Genomic DNA, 22943 nt, shown 5'->3' with positions numbered 1-22943 from the left:
GTGTGTGTGTGTGTGTGTGTGTGTGTGTGTGTGTGTGTGTGTGTGTGTGTGTGTCTCTGTCTGAACAGGCTGTGGTGGAATGAGCAGTGTGTGTGTGTTGAAGAGGAAAGCAGTGCTCTGGCAGGATTCATTCAGCCCCCACCATAGAAGTACATCTCCCAGCATGCCTGTGGTGCTGAGTAGTGGAGGACATGCCCCCCCAACTGGACAGACCCCTCAGGCCACACCCCCCAGTCAGCAGGTAATACCTACCACTCTGATTCCTCTCTGCTTCGGGCTCATTCATAAATCAATGGATGCATCTGTTTAAAAAGAAAGCAGGAAAGTTGAGCTTATTTACTTCCTTGTGTATTTACATATTTATTCAGAGTCCCGTTTAGGACTTAAAGGTGACCTATTATGCTTCCCTGAACAGGTTAGGATAGGTCTATGGGCTAAACAAAACATGCTCTTTACATATTTTCCACAAAATCATCTAAAATGAGACTAAAGAGCGATTAGAATGAGCTGCTTTTGGACCTCTTGTCACCTTAAACCCAAATAAGCTGCTGTTGCTGCCGGCCACGCCCACCAACTCAACGCTTACACTCGCAGGTGAAAATGGCTGAAAACAGATGCACAATTATACAGCCGTACATCTTTGAAAAGCAATAGTAGAGCCTCCTGCACAACCAACAAGGACTCAGCAAGTGGTTTCTGAATGGTTAAGACAACAACAAGACAATTCGTCTTTTCCAGCAGCCAAATGTGCTGGAGCTCTGCTGGGGTTGCTAGGTGATGGGTTGGGCTTCCTGGGGTTGCTAGGTAACAGCGTAGGGCGCATCAATTTTACTCAACATTCGGGAAGTTTTTAAAATAGCTCATTATCCAGACAAGGTAGGGTTTTCTTTGTTTTGTTTTTTATGTTTGGGTTGTTTTTCAAAGCAGTTGAGACCCACGTGGAAGAATAAAAATGTAACCATAAATAAAACAAATTATTAATCATCAGAATGGAAGTTATAGAGATCATTTTAATTTATCATGCAATTAATTGTGTTCGAGTGTTCATGAAGCCGAATGCTCAATCAAGGTTTCTTGGACACTTGAGAGGGAAAACACTCCCAAGCAGTAAGATTTAGCAATCGATGCAGGTTTTCATGATTACTAAACTTGAAAATGAATTTCACCACACTATGCCACTAGATTACAAACCAAATACATTAAGGTTTTCTCTAATGGAATTGAAAAATTATATTGCAACAAATGTGCTTCACTTCTTGTTTTTCTTTGTAAACCTAATCCATTCTGTGTCTGTCATTTTAAGATGCGTCTTATCTTTACAAACCACTTGCATCTTCTGTAGTGCAATCAGCAATTAAATAAAAACACCTTTTAGAGACTTTTTTACAGTCAGTTTGTAGAAAAAGTACAAAAAGTGTAGTTAATATTCTTCACCGTCTAGATAGTGAGCTGTAGAAACTGTGTTAGTATTACTTCACAAATGGTGAAAGTAATTCATAGATTATAAACATTTAGTTGTTTTTCCCGGGTTGGTTGAGGCGCCCCTGTATCAGCAGCACAGTTTAGTTGCCCTGACAACCATAGTGACTGGTTGTCAGACAGGACAGTCAACATGCCAAAAATGTGTAGTAAAAACAACAAAATGTAAAAAAATACATTTTGCAGTTGACGATCTAAGACGTGGTTACCAGATCTGACTCTTGTTGCGTCAGTCCTGCGCTAAATGCCTTATTTGATCTGGTTTAACACTTTTAGGTTATCTCGTAAGAAGTAACCTACTTTCTTTTTTTTTATAAATAGTACAATTAAACAGCTGTCACTGTAAGTCAAATTTTAATATTCTTTGTGTGTCAGAGGATGATTAAGTCCATCTGTTTCCAGAGCTGTTTGACCACTTGTGGTGGCAGACATGTTTTTCAGGGGAATTCAGTGTTTACTCTCAGAATGAGTAAGCGGAGAAGTCATCTTTCCTCTTATTTGGAAAAAGTACTCCTTTCTGTTAGAATGCATCTAACTTTTACGCATCAACATGCGGCTCTGGTCGGCTCGTTGTGGGTTTAGATGATGCAAGCCCAGAAAATGTCTCTCTGTGGATGAATTTTTCCTCGGTTGACCCTGACTGATGATCGGCAGGTCAAGTAATGAGAAATCTGGGGGGACAGGTTGTTCATTAAGCACATCAAAAGCAAAAAGTCTAAATTTTTCGGCCTGTGAAACGCAATGAAACCGTTTCCTGTTCTTTATTTTAGCTCCAGTAAATCAGAGGAAGGTTAAGGTCGTATGTTTTGATGCCCAAGTGGAAATAAAACTTTAATTCCTCCGTTGCGTCGTTTTCAAAAATTTCTGCCTAGATCAAGGAGTCATCTAGGGTCGACATTTGTTACACTCAATTGTTCAGTGAGCACAAAGTTTGCACAGTGAAATGTGTGTTTTGTAATTGATGAAAACCTGAACTGGTTATTGAGCGGTAAATATTTTTGTCCTCTTGTCCCATAGTTATAGATTTGAATTTTGCTCAACTTATTTTCTCTGGAGTCATATTCCACATGTTTGCCCTGATTTCTGTCAATTTTATCACAATATGGCGGTAACGATGTCTGTCGGTGTTTTAACCGAAGGGTGTGGCGGGCGCTGGACGTTCCCAGGACGATGCCATGGTAGATTATTTCTTCCAGCGGCAGCATGGCGAGCAGCCCGGCAAACATCGCTGGCCCACTGGAGACAACATCCATGACAGTCAGGTGTGTACATATTTGATTGAATTTGTCTCTTTTTGTGTCTAGCTGACCAGCAGAGCACAGCAACAGGCAGTGTTTTAATGTGGGCTTCAAACAGCCGGAAAACAGACCAATCACTTCTCTGGTTTCACAACAAAATGACTTGAAGAACATTATAAAGAAAATACTAGTTTGCCGACCCAAAATTGTTTACGTGGCATCGGTAGCTTGCCTGGATAATTGCATCAGACGAAAGTAGATTTTTTTTGGGGGGGGGCAACGCATGGCGCAGTGGATAGAGGCTGTAGTCTTCGTCATGGTTGTCTTCCTCCTCTTCTTTCTGCTCCCTTCCTGTCTACCTACTGCCAGAAAAATGGAGAAAGGTCACAATAGCCAGCCAAAAACAACAAGAAGAAAGTTGTTTTCAGGGATGGAATTTGTCTCCTACTTGGTCTCTTCTCTCAGAAGCACTTCATGATTCTCCAGACAAATCAACGTTCATTGTGGCAGAAGGGAGCTGCAAACAAACCGGGAACTTTTCATATGATTTCATGCTTTGGGCAGAGAGTAACTCTTTAACAGGCTGTTTGGGAAGTACACACCTTGGTTGTTTTTATGACTGTATTTTTTTACATTTATTCGTTGTTTTGATGCTCAGGTGCGGTCCATGTATGAGCTGAATCAGGACTTCCAGGCTCTGGCTCTAGAAGGGCGAGCGATGGGAGAGGTAAGTCGGATCCAGGTTTCTTCAGACAATCCCAAACCATCTGTGCACCTTTTGTTTTCGGAAAGATTCTCTAAACAGAATTGTGACTCGTGATTTACACGCCCAGTCAAACTTAAAATCTTAAAAGTAAAAGTTATTAAGATAAAAGTCATTCATAAATTTGAAGTGTTTCTATCAGGATGAATTTTTATATCGTTGTTTAAAATGTTGTAAACTGTAAAAAGCACTTTTATCATCTACAAACACATTTGTTCTCCTTTTGTTTCACATGTACAGGTCACAGAGTTTCTCCAAAAAACAGTATTTTCTCATGTAGCTGAAATGCAGCAAAGATTTAATAACAGAATATATCTAGGCTTCTGGTAAGATGCCAAAATCAAAATGCCGGTTTAAAAAAAAGTTATTTTTCCCATAATATGAAAAATCCAGGAAGATCAACCTGGATTCCTTTGACTCTTACAGCCCTTCAGCCAGACTTTACCCTCTTCTTACAATAAAAATTGTAATATCGTGGGCTTTTTTTTTTCTTTTCACTTTTCTGCTCAAATGTTCCTTTTCTTTTTGACTCTATGTAATGCTTTTTTCCCCTGTGTCCCTACAGCAGCTCCTAACTGGGAAGAAATTCTGGGAAGCGGATGACTCGGTGAAGGACGGACCAAAAGGGATCTTCTTGGACCAGTGGAGGGACAGTGCGTGGGGTGCCTCAGGTATTAAGCGTTTTTTGTTTTTTTTGATACAGTGAAGAACAAAACCATCAAAATTTAAGCCAGAAACCACCTCTGACAGGGTTTTATTTTTAGATCCCTGTCTGAATCAAAAGATGACATCAAAGTGAAATCAAGCTAAATCCTGCTGCCTCACTTCAGCTCAGAGTAGTTATTTCTGTAGACATGACTAAAGATTTTTCTGCTTTGAAGCTCTGTGGCGCCACACCAGAAAACATCTTCACTGTAGATGTCTCTGCAGGTTTTAACATGAGGCTGGGCGCATTTTTGGAACTCCTCTGGAAATATTTTACAGGATGTTCAATGTTTTGAAAACAGAATGGGGAAAAAAAAATCATGCGTATGCGTATAAAAATGATTCTATGTCCTGATAAAAACATATGATTAAAAGTGCTTCTCTGACTCGCGCCGTCTGTGTCTGGAATCCCTCAGGAAGCGGTCGGATTGCTACGGAAACGCGTTTCCTTCTGCGTCCCGTTGAGCACTTCTTGCCATTTTGGATATTTCAAATGTTTTCCAGTTCCACTGTTAAATGTCCTTAAGAAATTAAAGTCTTTTTTTAGCTTTGAGAGTGTGTACTTGCATAAATATGTTGTTAATATTATTTGGAAATGGTTTGAAGATGGCGATATTACTATTTATCGCAATAATTTCTGGGGCAATTTATCATCCAGCAGAAGTTATTGTGACAGCCCTGCATTAATGCTGCGTCTCTGTCCCTTTCGCTGCAGATCACTCCGTGTCTCAGCCCATCATGGTGTCCCGTCGGCCGGGGCAGGGCTTCCACGGCGGGGGCGAAGTCGGGGTGGGATCTGTGATGTCGCCGCGCTCTGAAAGCGGTGGCCTGGGGGTGAGCATGGTGGAGTACGTCCTGTCGTCCTCCCCGGCTGACAAGCTGGACCCCTGCCTCAGAAAAGGACCATATGTGAGCCCTTCAGCTTAATTACTTAAACGCTCTTCCAAATCTTGCGTGGATGTCCTGTGTCGTGTTTATAATTTTTCCGTTCGTGTTCCACGACGCAGGGACAGCGAGATGGAGAGGTGGAGGAAGAGAAGAGGGAGAAGCCGAAGACTACGTTCGAGGGAGAGAAGCTGAAAGAGTTAGTGGAAAGTGAAAGCGATGTGATCAACGACGTCATCAACCCAAACGGGCTGCCCGTGCAGAACGGCCTGGACGTCGATGTGAAGGAGTTCGGGTGAGAGGCGCTGCGCTCGGTCTCGTTTAGAGCAGCGCTCGCTAGTCAGACATGAAAATTGACCCGGTGGCGTTCTCTCGTCCCCGCAGTCGTCCCCCTGGCAACATGCCTCCGCCCGGCCCCGAGGGCGACCTGCTGGGGTGTCCGGGAGGGGTCGGGGCCGAAGGCTTGACACCGCTAGGGGGCGGTGGAGGCCCCAAACCCCCTGACGACTTCTCCGGGGTGGACCAAGGAGGCGTTACCATGGACCCCATGGAGTCGGTGATGGAGCCGCTTCAGTTCGACTACAACTCTCAGATGCCCATGGACTCTGCGCCCACCGTGGGCCTGTTTGACTACACCAACCAGCAGCAGGTAACGGCTGCGGGCAGAGAGAGCACGATGGCTTCTCCAGGCGCCTCAGTTGACGTTAAACTGCGGCGATGTGTTCTCAGCTTTTTCAGAGAAACAACGCTCTGGCTGTGCAGCAGTTAACGGCCGCTCAGCAGCAACAGTACGCGCTGGCAGCTGCGCAGCAGCCTCACATCGGTAAGTCTCATTTCACCTGTCCACACTGAAGCTGCACTATTTTTTTTACAGTTTATTTTGGTGTTTATATAAAAGGAATAAATGCAGATTATCCAAGACCTCCAATTTTTTTAAAAAGACACTTAAATCAATGGAAATTCTCTTAATAAAGAGAACTTATTATTTTAAAAGCTTTACCTTTTAAAATACTTTACTAGCGCCGAAACAATCACGTGTATAAGGAAGATGAATGTTCAGTTAATATAAAAACATATTTAAAGAAATCTTTGTTCAGCTTGATCTCTCCAAGTCATTGAAATTTTGAGCTAAACAGGGCTGACAGCGGTCCGAGCTGAATAAAACCGTGACCTGTCCCTTTAACACAGTGGCGATACTCCCAGAAGCAGACGGCAACTTGCTCATCATTAGCGGCTAGTTGTGCTGCTCTCACATTGCTTTGTGATTAAGTCCACTGATGGCTGTTTTAGTTTTTTTTTTTTTTTTTTCTAACAAGTTCCCAAAATGCTGTCACACAAACAATTTAAAAGTAGAGGGAGATCCTCTAGAGCTCTTTAGCAACTGGTGTTATCTGAAAGCTTGAGGACTAGGAAGTCCTCTGCCACTCAAATATTGATTCACTAGCGTTTCAGCTCAACTCACCACGTTTCATATCCGTTTCTCATAATAATCACCTACTCTTACTTTTCCAGACACATGCTGATAGTAATCCAGATAGCGCCTCGCCTGGCAGAATTCAGTGCGACAAGAAACATTCTGGCTTTTCCAGTTTGACGACATGTTAGCACCAAGCGACAGACGCACAACAATGTCACGCTGTGTTCAGTTCGTCTTTGGTGAAAATGTTCCAACGTCGTCTGCACAGCTATAAAACGTTGATGGCGTAATGCTTGGTTAAAAGGCTGGGAGTTTTCTTAAAAAAAGAACAGAAATAAAAGCTATTTAAGAACTCTGTTTTACAGTTATTCTTAAAATCATTCATACCATTCTACTATTTTTTGCAAAGCTCAGACGAGGCCATACTAATTTGTTTATATGTAATAAATCATAGAATAAGAAAAGGTTTTGGATCTCTTACAGGACATTAATAAATGTTCAGATATAATTTTGAAAGAGTAGAAATTGTGACATTGAGTAAAAATTATATATATGTAGATATTTATAAAGTGAGACATATTTATTAGACCTTGCAGTTGGGGATAGAATTTAATAAGCTTTGTCTTCTTCCTACTCCTCTTCGAACTGGATTTGAAAGTTTTCATGTTTGACTAATGTTTTATTTTTTTGTTCTTTTTCTTTTTTTTCTCTGACATTTTGATTGTGCAAAATAAATGCAAATACAAAGTTCAAGTGACCAGTTCCTGAAAGAATGTGATTTTATCCTAATAAATTTAGTAAAACTCATTTTAATTCTTAAGCTTTTGCTTCCAACTTAATAACCTCCCTATGCACGAAGCTCGAACATTGTGACGAACACTTGTTCGTCACAATGTTGCAAAACATTGTGAAGAATATATTTGCATCAACGGTCAAATCAATCGAGGGATGTACCAATAAGATTTTTACTGGCTGGTGCAGATTTATTTAAAGTCCGAACCGCTTCATTTTTCACCGTTTCTTTTTCCCGTTTTAGGTCTTGCCCCAGCGTTTGTACCCAATCCTTACATCATCAGCGCCGCTCCTCCAGGGACGGACCCCTACGCAGCAGGACTGGCAGCAGCAGCTACTCTCGGTCAGGCGCGGCTCGCCGCACCGATCTTTAACCAAGAATCGCTTTAGTGCTAAATGTTTGTTTTTAATCTCTGTTTGTTCAGCTTCATAAGCAGAGCCACCACTAATCTCTCCGCTCTCACGTTTCCTGCAGGTCCTGCGGTGATGCCTCCCCAGTACTACGGTGTGACCCCCTGGGGGGTCTATCCTGCCAACCTCTTTCAGCAGCAGGCTGCTGCAGCCAACAATTCGGCCAATCAGCAGGCGGCAGGACAGGGCCAGCAGAACCAGCAGCAGGTCAGTTTTTCTACCTGGCGGAGAAAAAAAAGATTATTTTTTTTGTTCCAGCTCCATTCTCCCTCAACTATTTAACTTACAGATTTATACTTGTCAACATATTTCCATTTTATGCACATTTACTGATTTTTAAAGTGTACACATGTAGCTTTTCTAAGCTTTTAGCATTTTATTTACTACTTGAGTCCTGATCTAAGAAATTTTCTGGTAAATAACATTTTATGTGTGATTTTTGTGAAGGTGATGCGAGCTGGAGGAAACCAGCGTCCGTTGACCCCCAGCCAGGGTCAACAGGGTCAGCAGAACGATCAGCTGGTTGCCGCGGCAGCGGTAAACTCAGCGCTTGCCTTCGGGCAGGGGTTAGCAGCAGGCGTCCCCGGTTAGTACAGCATTTCTCAAACGGCTATTATTGCTGTGGAAACGAGTCTCTGCAAATGTATTCGCCCTTACAGTACTGTTATGCAAATGCAGCGATTAGGGACATTCAAACGAGGAGTTCTTCCACTTCATGTAACGAATTGAGCCATGCTGGGTCTGTTCTCTCGTTTCTCAGGATACCCGGTCCTGGCGCCGGCGGCCTACTACGACCAGACAGGGGCGCTGGTGGTCAACACCGGAGCCAGGAGCGGACCGGTCCGCCTCATGGCCCCTGCCTCCGTCATCATCTCCCCCTCTGCAGCACAAGCAGGTAAGCGCATGAAAACGAGCTCAAACACAAAACAACAGATTCCCCCTCACCCCTCCATCAGTCAGTTCTGCTCAGTCATAGCATGATTTGGTTTGTGTTTTGATGCACCAGCCACACAAATGAACCTCCTGAGTACACATATAAGCTTTCAACTTATCGTTAAATCCCTTTTTCATCTCCCCTGCGTCGCTTTTCTTCCAGTTGCAGCTGCAGCAGCTTCAGCCGGAGGTGCCAATGGCGGTTTGGGCGGCGGCGCGAACGGCCCGTTTCGTGCCATGACGTCCCAGCAGCCTCAGCAGCAGGGCGGCCCTGGCGGCGCGCTGGGAGGAAGCTCCTTCTACGGCTCCTCGTCCCTCAGCTCCTCCTCCCAGAGCTCCTCTCTGTTCTCACAGGGCTCGGCCCAGCCGGGACCCGGGTCGGCCTCGCTGGGCTTCAGCCAGCCCACCTCTTCCTCGCTCGGCGCCACTCTGGGAGCCACTCTGGGAGGTTTTGGCACTGCAGGTGAGGTCCACATTTCCAGAGTCTTCCACATGTATTGCCGCGCTTTGGACCTTTTTCCACATTCTGCCACAAACGTAGTCGTATTTTAAGTTTTTCTGAAAACAACAAAAGAAAAAAACCACAAAGCAGTGAATAATTTAGGTTGAAGGGGAAAACATTCCTGGTTTTCAAGGTTTTTTTTCCACATGCAAAACGGGAAAAGTAAGACAAACATTTATTTAACGACCTTTACGTTCCTAAATAAAATCTTCCTGGCTACCAATTGTTTTCGAAAGTCATATAATTAGTAAATAACGTTTTGTTTTTTTTAAGTTAAACTCAGAATAGGAGCCATCAGGAATTCAGTTTAAACTTTAAAACTGTAGAATACAAACAAACACAAGCAGCTGGTCTGCACGAAATGCCTAACATTTCATATCATTCCTAGCATGGTGTTGACAGCATTTTGCTGTGGGAATGCTTTTCCTTACTGGACAAGGACACCATTCTGGAAGAAAAGCTGTTTTATGGTGCAAAAAACTGACTTTCCCTCAGGAAAAACCAAAACATTCAGTCAGAGCTGCAAATATACGGCACTGAATGGTAGGAATGAATGCAAAAATGCACTTTTAAACATTTTATATGTGAATAAAATACAAACCGGATTCCAAAAAAGTTGGGACACTAAACAAATTGTGAATAAAAAACTGAATGCAATGATGTGGAGGTGCCAACATCTAATACACAGTAGAACACAAATCACAGATCAAAAGTTTAAACTGAGAGAATGTATCATTTTTAAGGGAAAAATATGTTGTTTCAAAATTTCATGACGTCAACAAATCCCAAAAAAGTTGGGACAAGGCCATTTTTACCACTGTGTGGCATCTCCCCTTCTTCTTAAAACATTCAACAGACGTCTGGGGACAGAGACCAGTTTCTCAAGTTTAGAAATATGAATGCTCTCCTATTCATGTCTAATACAGGCCTCTAACTGTTCAATCGTCTTGGGCCTTCTTTGTCGCACCTTCCTCTTTGTGATGCGCCAAATGTTCTCTATAGGAGAAAGATCTGTACTGCAGGCTAGTCATTTCAGTACCCGGATCCTTCTCCTAAGTAGCCATGATGTTGTGATTGCTGCAGAATGTTGTCTGGCATCATCTTGTTGACAAATGCAGGGTCTTCCCTGAAAGAGATGACAACGTCTAGATGGGAGCATATGTTGTTCTAGAACCTGAACATAGTTCTCTACATTAATGGTGCCTTTCCAGACATGCAAGCTGCCCAGGCCACCAGCACTCATGCAACCCCATATCATCAGTGATGCAGCTTCTGAATGGAGCGTTGATAACAACTTGGGTTATCCTTGTCCTCTCTGGTCCGGATGACATGGCGTCCCAGTGTCCCATAAAGAACTTCAAATCGTGACTCATCTGACCACAGAACAGTCTCCATTTTGCCTCACTCCATTTTAAATGACTCCTGGCAAACGGCTGAGCTTGTGGAGCTTAGATATGGTTTCCTCTTTGCACTGTAGATTTTCAGCTGGCATCTGCGGATGGTGCGGTGGATTGTGTTCACTGACTATGCTTTCTGGAAGTATTCCTGAGCCCATACTGTCATTTCCTTGACAGTGACATTCCTGTTTGAGGTGCAGTGACGTTTAAGGGCCCAGAGATCACGAGCATCAGTAGAGTTTTACGGCCTTGTCCCTTACGCACAGCGATTGTTCCAGATTTTCTGAATCTTTTGATGATGTTATGCACGATTGATGATGATAACTTCAAAGTCTTTGCTATTTTACGCTGGGTAACACCATTCTGGTATTGCTGCACCATCTTTCTGCACAACGATGGTGGAATTGGTGATGCTCTTACCATCTTGGCTTCAGAGAGACACTGACACTAGAAGCTCTTTTTATACCCAATCATGTTATCAATTGACCTAATTAGTGTTAATTGGTCTTCCAGCTGTTTGTTATATGTTCAATTTCCTTTTTCCAGCCATTTATTGCTACTTGTCCCAACTTTTTTGGGATTTGTAGACACTGTGAAATTTTGAATCAACATATTTTTCCTTTAAAATGTTACATTTACTCAGATTAAACTTTTGATCTGCCATCTATGTTCTATTACGAATAAAATATTGACATTTGCCATCTCTACATCATTGCATTCAGTTTTTATTCACAATTTGTTTAGTGTCCCAACTTTTTTGGAATCCGGTTTGTATGATAAAAACTGTATTATTTTTCTTTTCATGCATTGCTTTGTGTTGCTCTGTTACGTAAAATCTTAAACTTAGAAACAAAGTGGTTGTGATAAATGCAAAAAAGTTCAAGAGGCGTGCAGACTTATGCAACAGAATGGGGTTATTTTTAGAAATAGAAAACACATGGCTCAATACTACATCCATTCCAGATCTTGTTTCTATTATCTGAAGAGATACTTAAATAGCTACACATGTTGTTATTTTGATTTAAAAAAATGTAGGCAAGCTGAGAGGAAGGACTGGACATCTTTTGTTTCATTTCATTGATGTTTTATATTTCCAGCTTTTTTATTTGATTTTACTTGCTCAATATGAAATGAAGATAACGCTATCATAAGTCAAAAAATGTAGACAAATTCTCCTAATGAACATATTTTAATGTGTTGTAAGGAGAAGTAAGTGTTACAGGTCACACAGGAGTGTCCAAGATTCAGAGGTAGCCAAAAATTGCACTCAAGTTAGAGCATCACTACTTCAACATGTTTTTACTCAAGTAGAAGTAGCCGCCCAAGAAATTAATCAAGTAAGAGTAAAAAAGTATTTGGTAAAAAGTCTACTCAAGTAGAGTTACTGACCAAATTATCAACCATTTAATATTTACAAATTACATCATCAGATGGAACAAAATATGAAGTGAGGTGGAAATTTGGGTATTTTAATTATGAAAATGACAATAATTCATATTAGTAACAAAATCAGGCAAAAGAACATTTTTTAAAATCTGTTTTTTTCGATAAACTTTTGAAACTTTAACAAAAACTGCATGTCTGTGTCTGGTGATTTTTGGTTAAAACCTGATGGTTTTTCATTTAGTGGGTAGAGAATCCAGAAATTTTACTAAAGTAAGAGTAACAATACTTTACAATAAAATTACTCAAGTAAAAGTAAAAAGTACTGCATAGTAAAAATACTCCTTAATTTTTTTTTTTATTATTATTATTACTTTTCCCACAAAAGTATCTCTAGTAAATGTAATTACTTGAGTTATTACATTAACTCTGCCAGGCATACTTCCCTTGCAGCTGTGAACAAACCACACAGCTGATTGATGATGGTAACGGTAGATATTGTCTCCCTCTAGTGGCCAACTCCAGTGGTGGCAGTGGTTCCAGGCGGGACTCCTTGACCGGCAACAGCGAGCTGTACAAGCGCACCCCATCCAGTCTCACTCCCATCGGTCACGGGGGCTTCTACAACGGCACCCTGGGCTTCAGCCCATCCCCTGGCCCGGTGGGCATGCCGCTCCCCAACCAGGGGCCGTCCCACTCCCTCACGCCCCCACCCTCGCTGTCCAATCACAGCTCCTCATCCAACCTCAATCTCGGTGAGTGCCTTTGAAAAGCGAGCCTCTAAATGATCCGTTGCTCGGCTAACACCCTCTTCCGAAACCAACTAATAAAAACATGGCCGTCTTTTCTTCAGTGACTTTAGGAGCTCCTCGCCACTCATTTTGGTCTCTCATGTTTTTCTGTTTTTTTTTTTCTGATTGACGTCTGACAAATTAAAACAAAACTCAGTCATCTACACTGGTGAAATGCCAGCCGAACTGACAGCTTCATTATGGTATAATTATCACCCTGATTGATTACCTAACGTCATCGTTTCTCAAGCGTTCGGCGCTGCTGCGCAGCAGCCGTTTAGCAGCATTAAAGGTCATGTTTTGCAGGAAGTAAATAGGACCATGTTTTGGGTGTGACTCATTTCCAAGCATGAGCCAAACCTTAAACATGTGGCACAGATGTTTCTGAATGTTTACATATAAATTCAGATATGTGTACACGGTTCAATGTAGTCACATAAATGTTTGTACAGTAAGGGAGAGTACAGTTAATCTGCAGATGAACCGGTTTAATCAGCAGGGCTGTATGAGAGACTTTTGGTGTGTTTTGTTAGCGTTTTTATCTGGAAATCCTCTTTTTATGAAGATTCTTCTTCCCCAGTCAAGGCATGTTTAAGGTTGTGCTGCCACCCAGTGCCCTGTTCCAGTGCTGCAGAGCTCAGTTTGAATTTTTATGATATAATGTCTAGCACAGCAATAAAATTAGATGAAAGAAATTAATTTTATCCAAAATCTTGCTGCATACAGTTGAAAGTTCATTCTATCTAAGAACCGTTTTGTTTACATACGCTTTCTTTTCTTGTTTTCATGGAAGATTTTTACATTCCTGTAGATATTCAATAACAATTTCCCAGCTTGCATGGAGCCTGTCGTTGAAACCGTGACGACCTCGACTGCGTTCTGACCCACAGGAGGCCTGACCAACGGCAGCGGCCGCTTCATCTCGGCGGCTCCGGGAGCGGAGGCCAAGTACCGCAGCGCAGCCAGCTCCGGCTCCTCCCTTTTCTCGCCCAGCAGCCAGCTGTTCCCGTCGTCACGGCTACGCTACGGCATGTCGGACGTGATGCCTTCAGGCAGGAGCCGCCTGCTGGAGGACTTCAGGAACAACCGCTACCCTAACCTGCAGCTCCGAGACATCGCCGGGCACATCATGGAGTTCAGTCAGGACCAGCACGGCAGCAGGTACTCGCCGTTTGAACGCCTCGGTTCTAATCTGAGGGAATCACTGCACCCTAACAATAACAAAAAAACCATTGAACTTGTTCTGATTACAAATATTTATACCAGCCACTAAGTCTCTGTTTATTCCTTGGAGAAAAGGCAGCTGCTGTTGCACGTCTTACAGACTGAAATTGACGTCCCTAAACATCTGTAAAAGCTGATTCTGAGATCAATTTTAAATTAATCCAGTGAAAATGAAAACAGATTTTAATAAATAAAATTACAACTGAATATCCATTCTAACTTGCGCAGCGTTGCAGCGTTTACCCTTTGACACAGAATTAAAATAAATAAAAAATTCTGGGACACGTTTATTGTTTGTGTTTCAAAACAAGCAAACACATTCAAACAGCATATTTTAACACTTACATTTTTTATAAATAGATGCTTTTAGCATCAACTATATTAACAAAATGTACCTTTTTCACGTCTATAGTTGAAAAAACATGCCGCTGAGAGTTTAGTGTGTCAGGGACTGCAGATAGAAATTAACTCTGAGAGCTTTAATCTGGTATAAAACATTCATTTCGTGACCAACTGGTTAAACTGAGAAGATGCAACTAACCTGAAATGCTCTCTGTTCTTTAAACGACTCGTTTACAACCGAGTCGAAACAAACGAGACTGTAACACCGGTGGACATGTTTCGGGTGCATTCAGTTTATGCCGTCATACAGTCTATAATAAGATTAACAGCTGAATTATCTGGTTTCCTCTCTGTTCCAATCTGAGAGTTGTTTATAATTTGTCGCCGTGGAAACCACCCTCCTCGTTTCAGGGTCAGTTTTAGCCAGCAAGGCAGAGCTTTCTACTGAGATGAACTATTTATAACCCAGAGCGTCCAGGCCTCTCATTCCAGAGTCGTTCCTCTCCTCAGGATCGCTGTCTGTTTTTCCATCCTTCCCTGGCATCCATCATTTCACCTCCCAGCCTGCTGCTCAGCTCCTTCATCTCCCTCTTTTATGCGCTCTCTCTCTCCACTCTGAAATTCATCTCATATTGTCTGGCTGCTCCCTCAGGTTAAAGATATAGGAGCCGTTTCTGTCTCACTTTATTGCTCTGCCGGTTTATTTGTTTTCGCTGCCAAGCAAACTTTTGTAAATCCTCTCGATGCGCCGGGTGGATTTTCAGACATCTGTCTTTTTCCATCTTCCAAAGGCAAATGGAGAATTAAATATTGAGGAAGACAACAAGTACATCTGTGTTCATTTCCTTCTTCTTTTTCTCCCCCCCCCACACTTTTAAAGGTTTATCCAGTTAAAATTGGAGCGAGCCAGTTCAGCCGAGCGCCAGCTCGTCTTCAGCGAGATCCTGCAGGCGGCCTATCAGCTCATGGTGGATGTGTTTGGAAACTACGTCATCCAGAAGTTCTTTGAGGTATGCAGATGGAGTTGGTGTGAGAATCAGACTCCTTCAGTTTTTCACTCGGGGTGAAGGGTGCTTGAAATGTTTGAAACTGCTTCAATAAGGTGTTTCCGGGGTCTGGAAAGTACTTGATTTCTGTATAAAGTCCTTGACAGTGCTTTATATTCTATCTGCACAGCTTGGTAATGAAGTTGTAATGAACTTTTATGAGAAAAGACTCTTTTCAGAAAGTCAAGTGATAATAATTTAAACTGTTTAAGGATTTAATTTGAACAGGAAGGTCATTTAAATGAACACAAACTGCTCTATGATTTATTGCTCTGTGTAACTAAAATAAAAGTGGTTTTATATTTTATAAGTCGGTTATTAAAATTTAGAATTTTTTTTGTTTAATTTGTGAGACTTTAAAAAAAATTATATATTTTTTAATAGCAATCTATCGATTATTCTGACAGTTAATCAAATTTTTAAAATTAGTCAATATTTTCCATTTAAGACTCTTCTAAACACTATTAGATATGCATTAAAAATGCAAACAAACAAATAATTTCCTTTTTAAAATAAGAAAATAAACATTATTTTGCCTAACATACAATGCCATAAAGTATTCCTTTAGTGTGCGCTTGACCTGATTTGTAGCAAAAGATGAATCTGCATCTTAAAAAAAAAATCTTTCTTACATCAAAATGAAATGTGAAAAGCTCTGTCGTTTCTGCTGGGCTTAACATCGACACAGTGCAGGGCTGGTATGTTGGTTGTTATTTTGATGGCTAAAGACGCTGAAGAGATTTTGTTTTTATAGAAATTAAAACGGTCAAAACTTGAGTTCTTGGTCGCTGCAAATGCAAAATGTATCTATTTTTGTACAGCATGTTTTTCCTGCAAATTGACCTTTTTTGACTTAATCAAATTGCTAAGGGGCTTTGAGTTTCAACAGTCGATTCAAACCGGTTCATCTTTTTAGCCCTACTTGAAAAAGCTTCTTTTGCTGTGGTAAAAGTGAACGAACCTTGAACCTTGTTTGCGACAGAGAAAAGTCACGGGTTTGTTTTCGTTTCAGTTTGGGAGCCTGGACCAGAAGCTGGCTCTGGCCGAAAGAATCCGGGGTCACGTTCTGTCTCTGGCCCTGCAGATGTACGGCTGCAGGGTCATCCAGAAAGCCCTGGAGTTCATCCCATCGGAGCAGCAGGTCATCGTAAGTGCAGTCCCGCCCGTCTCACCGCATTCCATTGAAACGGGGATAATGATTAACTTCCTGGTGCGCCACAGCACCCGTCGTCCCCCGCGCTGCTTCGCAACGTGGCCGTAAAGTAGTGAGGGTTCCTCGTAGATCTGTTAAAACGATGAAGAGGTGCGCCTCTCGCTTTGAAAGCACGTTTCATCTTCAGCGTGGGGTTCTTGTTGGTGGAACAGCAGGCTCCCTGCATTCACACAAATAATGGCTCTGTTTATATGCAAATGCAGAACTGCAGCTAGAAAGATAAATAAGTCCAGGCATGATGTACATTTGCTCAAATATTGTGTTTTTAGAAAAGTGTGTGTGTGAGGAGGGGTGGGGAAAAAAAGCAACTATCAATCTTCCCTTAATGGACCCCAATAGATTTCCCAGTAGGGCATGTGTTAAAAGTCCAGGGTTATTTGTTGGGCACTGAGCCACACTGAGAGAGTTTGCGAAATGCCTCCAGGAAATATTTGATTACAAACAATTACACGTCCCTCCCCTCACATTCTGCCTCGCTCTCTGCCCCCCCCCTCCCCCGCAGAGCGACATGGTGCGCGAGCTGGACGGCCACGTGCTGAAGTGCGTGAAGGACCAGAACGGGAATCATGTCGTGCAGAAGTGCATCGAATGCGTCCAGCCTCACGCGCTGCACTTCATCATCGAAGCCTTTAAGGGACAGGTGGGTCCCTGCTGTGCTCCGCCTCAACGTCCTTCCTTGTTCAGTCGCTACATCGCTACAGTCTGCCGGGGTTTGGCTGACATCCAAACACACACACACACACACACACACACACACACACACACACACACACACACACACACACACACATTCGATGTTGCTGTCATATTGTCTGTCAAAACAAACATTGAGACGTTAATTGCTGTTTTATTAGAAACCGTTGGATTTCCTGCGACCCTTAAATAAAACTGACTTGAGAAGTCTCTTAATTTGGAAATGGGAACCCTGGTACGTGATTAAATCTCAGAGTAGATGCAGCTGCTCTGTTCATTTGAGGGTTATTGGAGAAGATTAAGAGAACGGGGGCAAAGTTAGAGAAGCTTATAGAACATTATCCCAAAATACAATCTACCAAGATGTTTCCATCCACCAAAACTTACAGGCAAGGATATAATTAATCAGAGAAGCAGCAAAAAGGCCGACAGTAACTGTTAGTGTGGCAGGAACCTGCAGCTCAGGTGGGAGTAAACTTTAAGTCTAAAGTTTACAGAGGAGTGTAAGGAAGAAATAGTCAAAAAAGATTAATATAAGGTAATTGTGGCAAAGCTTGAAAATTTGACTTTTGCTTACAGATGCTCTCCGATACATTAAATTGTCCCAGAAATTATTGCGATAAAATGTAATATTGTTGTTTTGAAACCATTTTAATAAATATATTGATAATTAACTATAAATATATCCTCCCTCTCAAAGATCAATAAACCTAAATTTTGTAAAGAACACTTAACACTGAAACTGGAAGACATTTTAAATAACCAAAAAAAAACCCAAAGCATAATGACGAAAAGCAATAAATAAAATAAAATGAAAAATAAAATAAACAACCGCACACAACCGGAACCATCAATAAAAAACATTATGAAGCCTTAAAACAAAATTGCCCTTAAAAGATATAAATTATCATAAAGGAAATCAATTTATCAGGCAATTAATTGGTTATTGTGACAGACTTAACCTTGTGTCACTTTTGTTCCCAATTATATCTATTACAGTCTGTAGTTGCAACCTGTCAAAATGTGCATAAATCTCAGGGTGGTGAATACTTTTGGACCAGTATGCCAACTACATGGTACAGAAGATGACCAGGAACTGGTTGAGTTTATATAAAAGCTTCCGGACGTGACAGTAAATGTCACCGATGTGTGTGTGTGTGTGTGTGTGTGTGTGTGTGTGTGTGTGTGTGTGTGTGATGTCTCTTGTACGTGTGTGTGTGTTGTGTAACTGCATATTTTCTGCTTGGTGCCTGTGATTTGTTTACGAAGCTGGAAGCAGCGAAGGAATTTGCTTTCACCTTCCCCTGTGCAGGGCCGGGCTCTCTATGTGAAGGAACAGACTCGGATAAATCTGTTGCTGCAGCTCCTTTCTGCACCACGTGAAAATATTTTTAGAAAGAGAACATTATTGCGGCTCACCTCAGCCTTATCGTGTGTGTGCGCGAGTGTGTGTGTGCACGGGAAGTGACTAACGGTGAATAATTACTCCCGTCGCAGGTCTTCGCCCTCTCTACTCACCCATATGGCTGCCGAGTCATCCAGCGTATTCTCGAACACTGCCTTCCCGAACAGACGCTGCCTATACTGGAGGAGCTCCATCAGCACACAGAGCAGCTAGTGCAGGTAAAATACACACACACACACACATACAAACAACAAACGCTGTTCAGGGTGACTCCTCTCCTCGCTCTGAGCCTCCGGATTTTCAGAACCTGGCAGCGTCTGATGTGACGTCGGACCCACCAGCTGTCCTCGCATTTTGGTTGAAAGCATTTGCGGTTTTTGGTTTGATTTAGGACCAGTACGGGAACTACGTCATCCAGCACGTTCTGGAGCACGGCCGGGCCGAGGATAAGAGCAAGATCGTGGCTGAAATAAGAGGCAATGTTCTGGGACTCAGCCAGCACAAGTTTGCCAGGTAAATTCCACTCCCAGCACGTTTTCTGCACATTATTCCTGGAGGGTTTTTTTCTTTCTTTCTTCTCTCTATAATGGCAGCCACACCTGAAAATTAGTTCTCTTTTCACCAGTGTGTGTGTGTGTTTATTATTATTTGGCCTGCAGGGTGTTATGCTACTCTGCTGGGGCCTGTTACTCTGAATCAAACATCCACACGCAGTAGGTCCTCTGCAGCACAAGTAGCACGTTGAGTCAGTGGCTTTTAGTGTCTTAGTGTGTGTCTGCACATGACTGGATGCTTCGTTTGGCACAAGCTCAGCATGCGTGTACAGGATGATAAATTAGAAGATTAAAACACAAAAGTAAGTTTATCATTACGGCTTACAGAGGAAAACCTTAAATCTGGTCTTTCGGAGTATTAAAATAATAAATAAGAACATTCTTTAAAGAGATTTTAACAGAGAAATGCTTTTTAGTCATTAGTCATCATTTATTCTTGTATGATTTTAAACATTTAATAGTTTATTGAATTCTATATCCAGGCATAGTCATGGAAAGTTAAGTGGAAGGAGGAGCTGTGGTTTTAAAAATAAGTGCACAAGTTTGTTGAAGAATTCACCTTTGTGCTTCTCTGCTAAGAGTTCATGAGAAAATACTGAATTAAACAAATATCCCCAGCCTATTCTTGTCATTTTTTCCTTCTACTTGCCAATTTGAAGATAAACTCTTCTCTCAAGTCGGGATTCTCATCCTGACGGGTCGCCCTGTCACTCTTGTTTCATTCAGCAACGTGGTAGAGAAGTGTGTGACCCACGCGTCTCGGGCAGAACGTGCGCTGCTGATAGACGAGGTGTGCAGCCTGACTGAGGGTCCCCACAGTGCCTTATACACCATGATGAAGGACCAGTACGCCAACTACGTGGTGCAGAAGATGATCGACGTGGCCGAACCCACACAGCGCAAAATCGTCATGCATAAGGTTGGTGAAAGGATGTGTGAGTGTGTGTGTCTCATTTAGCCGGAGGTATTTCTGATATATGTCCTCTAAAGCCTTCCTGCAACGGCTGTATAAAACATTTATTTCTTATTCTCATTCCTTGTTCTATTTCTAATTTTACATTTTTAAATGTGTGCAAAGGATGCATTTTGCATTTAAATGTGATAAAAATTAAACCAGAAACCTTAAGTTATTTAGGTTTCTGGAGGAGCCAACAGTTAGTCAGTTAGTCCAAAGGAGCTTATAAAATAGGTTTGTAGCATTTTGGTCTTATTTTTATTTTTGTTTCCTAAATTCCCAAAGTGCTACCAGGTATTTGTTTTAAATATGCTTTAGAAACGATGTATTTAGCCAACCAGATCTCCTATACAGTGTGGAATTGAATTTTATCTTCTGAATTTTTATTTATTTTTAGTCTGAAAAGGTATAAAAACAGGAAATGATTGTGGAAAATGATTATAATTTCCAGATTTTGTCATAACTGAAACAATCAAATTTGAGTTTTATGATTTTTTTTTTAAGATTGATTTATTATTAGATAATTACTCATGTACCTTCAACATAAAAGTTTACATTTTTGTCCTACTGATTACTTTAGGTTTTGAGTTGCTGAGAGAAAACATTGGTTAATCCACATTGTCTTCAAAAATAATAATAATTAAAAAAAATTGATACTTCTTTTACCCTTTTAGTTTGAGTCTCAGATGAAGCTTGATCTTTTAGCAAAACATTGCCACTTTATTTTTTATTTGTGATCAGATCTCACAAATACTGTAAAGTATCTTTATTTAATGCATTATAGGAAATTGTTCTGATCTATGTTTGTCGAAGTCGCAACCTTCCAAAAGTACAGGAAACATCCCTGAACTAATTTCAGCATCAACATTTTGTGATTTTTATTTTTGTTTTGTTGGCTTCAGCTTGCTGATGTTTCATTCTAAAGGTGGTTTAATAGCAGCTGGCGAGTCCTCTGTTTTATTTTCATAAAACTTTACCACCGTTTTTTTTGGTCTGACATAAAGGAGCAAAAAAGAAAAGCAGGTCCTGGTTTGTCCACCAGAGTCTGACCTCCTTACTGTACTGAATCGTTTCGCGGTGGAAACCCGGTGTGACTAACGGGCGTGTCTCTCCCTGTCCGCCCAGATCCGGCCCCACATCCAGACCCTGAGGAAGTACACGTACGGCAAACACATCCTCGCCAAGCTGGAGAAGTACTACATGAAGAACGGCGTCGACCTCGGCCCGATCTGTGGTCCTCCTAACGGCATCATGTGAGAGCCGCCTTCCTTCCTCCACACCAAACCCGAAATCATGTCCACGCCCGCCCCGCCCCACCTCTCGGCTCACCTTCATCCAGCTGTCGCTCCGCCTCAGCTGCCCCTTGTCAGACCCTTCAGAAGAACCCCCCTCCTCCCTTCAGCCTCTGAAGACGTCAGGCGGCCTTAGATTTTTTTTTTTTTCCGTAACCCCTCCCCCATCGAGTCCCAACCTGCTGAACGCAGCGCAGACAGAGAGGGGTGGAGATAAAGAGGCGTTACCTGATCTACTCTTCTTGCTTTTCTCCTCTTAAACCCCACTTTTTTGTTGTTGTTGTTTCTGATGAACTGAAATCATTTCACTTTTTTTTTTTTTTTTTTTTTTGCTACTGCTGCACACAATCCCGGTTCCCCCCCGTCCTCCTCCGCCTCGCCCCAGTGAAGATATTTACCACTATGAGACGGAGTATTTAATTTGTCCGACGTCACCGAATCATAGACAGATCCACACACGCCATCGGCTTAACCAGCAGACAGATCATTTAGCATGGGAGATTCGTTTTCTGGTCTTGCTTCTATAAATATAACGTGTATACTTGGTGTAGACCTTTGCATATATATATATAAATATATATATAAAACTTTGTAGTTTTTCTGGTTTTTGATGTTGAATCTGTATCTATAATGTATCCTAGTAGTGACCACATACTTCTGACTGTATAATTGTACATTTGTAAACCCTTGTAATGTAAAAGTGCTTTACCACCCTTTTTTGGTATGAGAAGAAAAAAGAAAAAAAAAAATCACTCTAGAAAAAAAAAAAAGAATCTGTGCATTTCAGTGTATATTCTCACCTCATTGGTTGTGACATATGAGTTGTTGTATATTGTAAATTGTAATATCAAATTTTTGTTTTGAAAAGCCCTTTCTATACAGCGTAGTACTTGTACAAAGATTCGCCACGCTTGGTTTTATCTTTATCATGTCACTGCTTAACTTAAAAAGACATTGGTCTCCCACTGACTCCCAATTGGACACGTTCTGTTTGACTCTGTGGTGTCTTCTGGCTTACGTTGAAGGTTCTTTTTTGTCTTTTTTTTTTATTAAATGAAAAAACAAAAAAAGAAGATCTTTTTATAGGAGTGCTTTTACCCCCACGAAACGTTTGTGTACAGGTATGCCGGTTGGCATGGCGATTTGAAATTTTACTGATTCAAACCCCACTCAGCTCCTGAGTTAATACCACAAGCGGTTTCTGGGGGTAAATCCATGGATTGTACAGAGGAGATTCTTGTGTTTTTTGGCATTTCTTTTCCCCCTAGTGCTGTAAGTGCTGTATCATACATGTCCTTTTGGGTGAGAGAGGCAGCCCGCCACGGCGGCGGTGTACATTTGGAGCAGCCTTGTGTATATTTACTACGAGCACACCTGTAACCATATGTGTATAGTTAACAGAACCTGTGTATGCTTATTGCCTGGGCAACTATTTTTTGTAACTCCTGTTGTAGATTGTCTCTAAACAATTGTGTGATCTTTATTTTGAAACCAAACAAAACAAAAAAACTTTGAAAATTTAA

General features: G+C 41.7%; 1 protein-coding gene across 2 annotated transcripts in view; it reads left to right on the top strand.

Annotated features, from left to right (window-relative positions):
• pum1 (pumilio RNA-binding family member 1) overlaps window positions 1–22943 on the top strand; it is a 29758-nt gene extending 6815 nt beyond the window's left edge. The window contains exons 2-23 of one of the 2 annotated variants that reach the window (XM_017307597.1): window positions 69–241; window positions 2619–2741; window positions 3376–3444; window positions 4049–4151; window positions 4901–5094; window positions 5193–5365; window positions 5455–5719; window positions 5800–5893; window positions 7524–7622; window positions 7755–7897; window positions 8138–8276; window positions 8451–8585; window positions 8787–9086; window positions 12418–12660; window positions 13587–13857; window positions 15143–15272; window positions 16321–16455; window positions 17024–17161; window positions 18712–18837; window positions 19011–19132; window positions 19900–20092; window positions 21254–22943. In XM_017307597.1, the coding sequence (XP_017163086.1) occupies window positions 80–241; window positions 2619–2741; window positions 3376–3444; window positions 4049–4151; window positions 4901–5094; window positions 5193–5365; window positions 5455–5719; window positions 5800–5893; window positions 7524–7622; window positions 7755–7897; window positions 8138–8276; window positions 8451–8585; window positions 8787–9086; window positions 12418–12660; window positions 13587–13857; window positions 15143–15272; window positions 16321–16455; window positions 17024–17161; window positions 18712–18837; window positions 19011–19132; window positions 19900–20092; window positions 21254–21385 (3489 nt within the window). In that variant the 5' untranslated portion in view covers window positions 69–79 and the 3' untranslated portion in view covers window positions 21386–22943. Of the gene's footprint in view, window positions 1–68; window positions 242–2618; window positions 2742–3375; window positions 3445–4045; window positions 4152–4900; window positions 5095–5192; window positions 5366–5454; window positions 5720–5799; window positions 5894–7523; window positions 7623–7754; window positions 7898–8137; window positions 8277–8450; window positions 8586–8786; window positions 9087–12417; window positions 12661–13586; window positions 13858–15142; window positions 15273–16320; window positions 16456–17023; window positions 17162–18711; window positions 18838–19010; window positions 19133–19899; window positions 20093–21253 lie in introns of both variants that reach the window. The other variant, XM_008421843.2, reaches the window with a different exon arrangement.

This window comes from Poecilia reticulata, linkage group LG11 (genome assembly GCF_000633615.1).
Source record: "Poecilia reticulata strain Guanapo linkage group LG11, Guppy_female_1.0+MT, whole genome shotgun sequence".
NCBI classification, from domain to species: Eukaryota; Metazoa; Chordata; class Actinopteri; order Cyprinodontiformes; family Poeciliidae; genus Poecilia; species Poecilia reticulata.
Note: the sequence above shows the minus strand (reverse complement) of the source record. Positions and strands in the feature narration are given on the sequence as shown.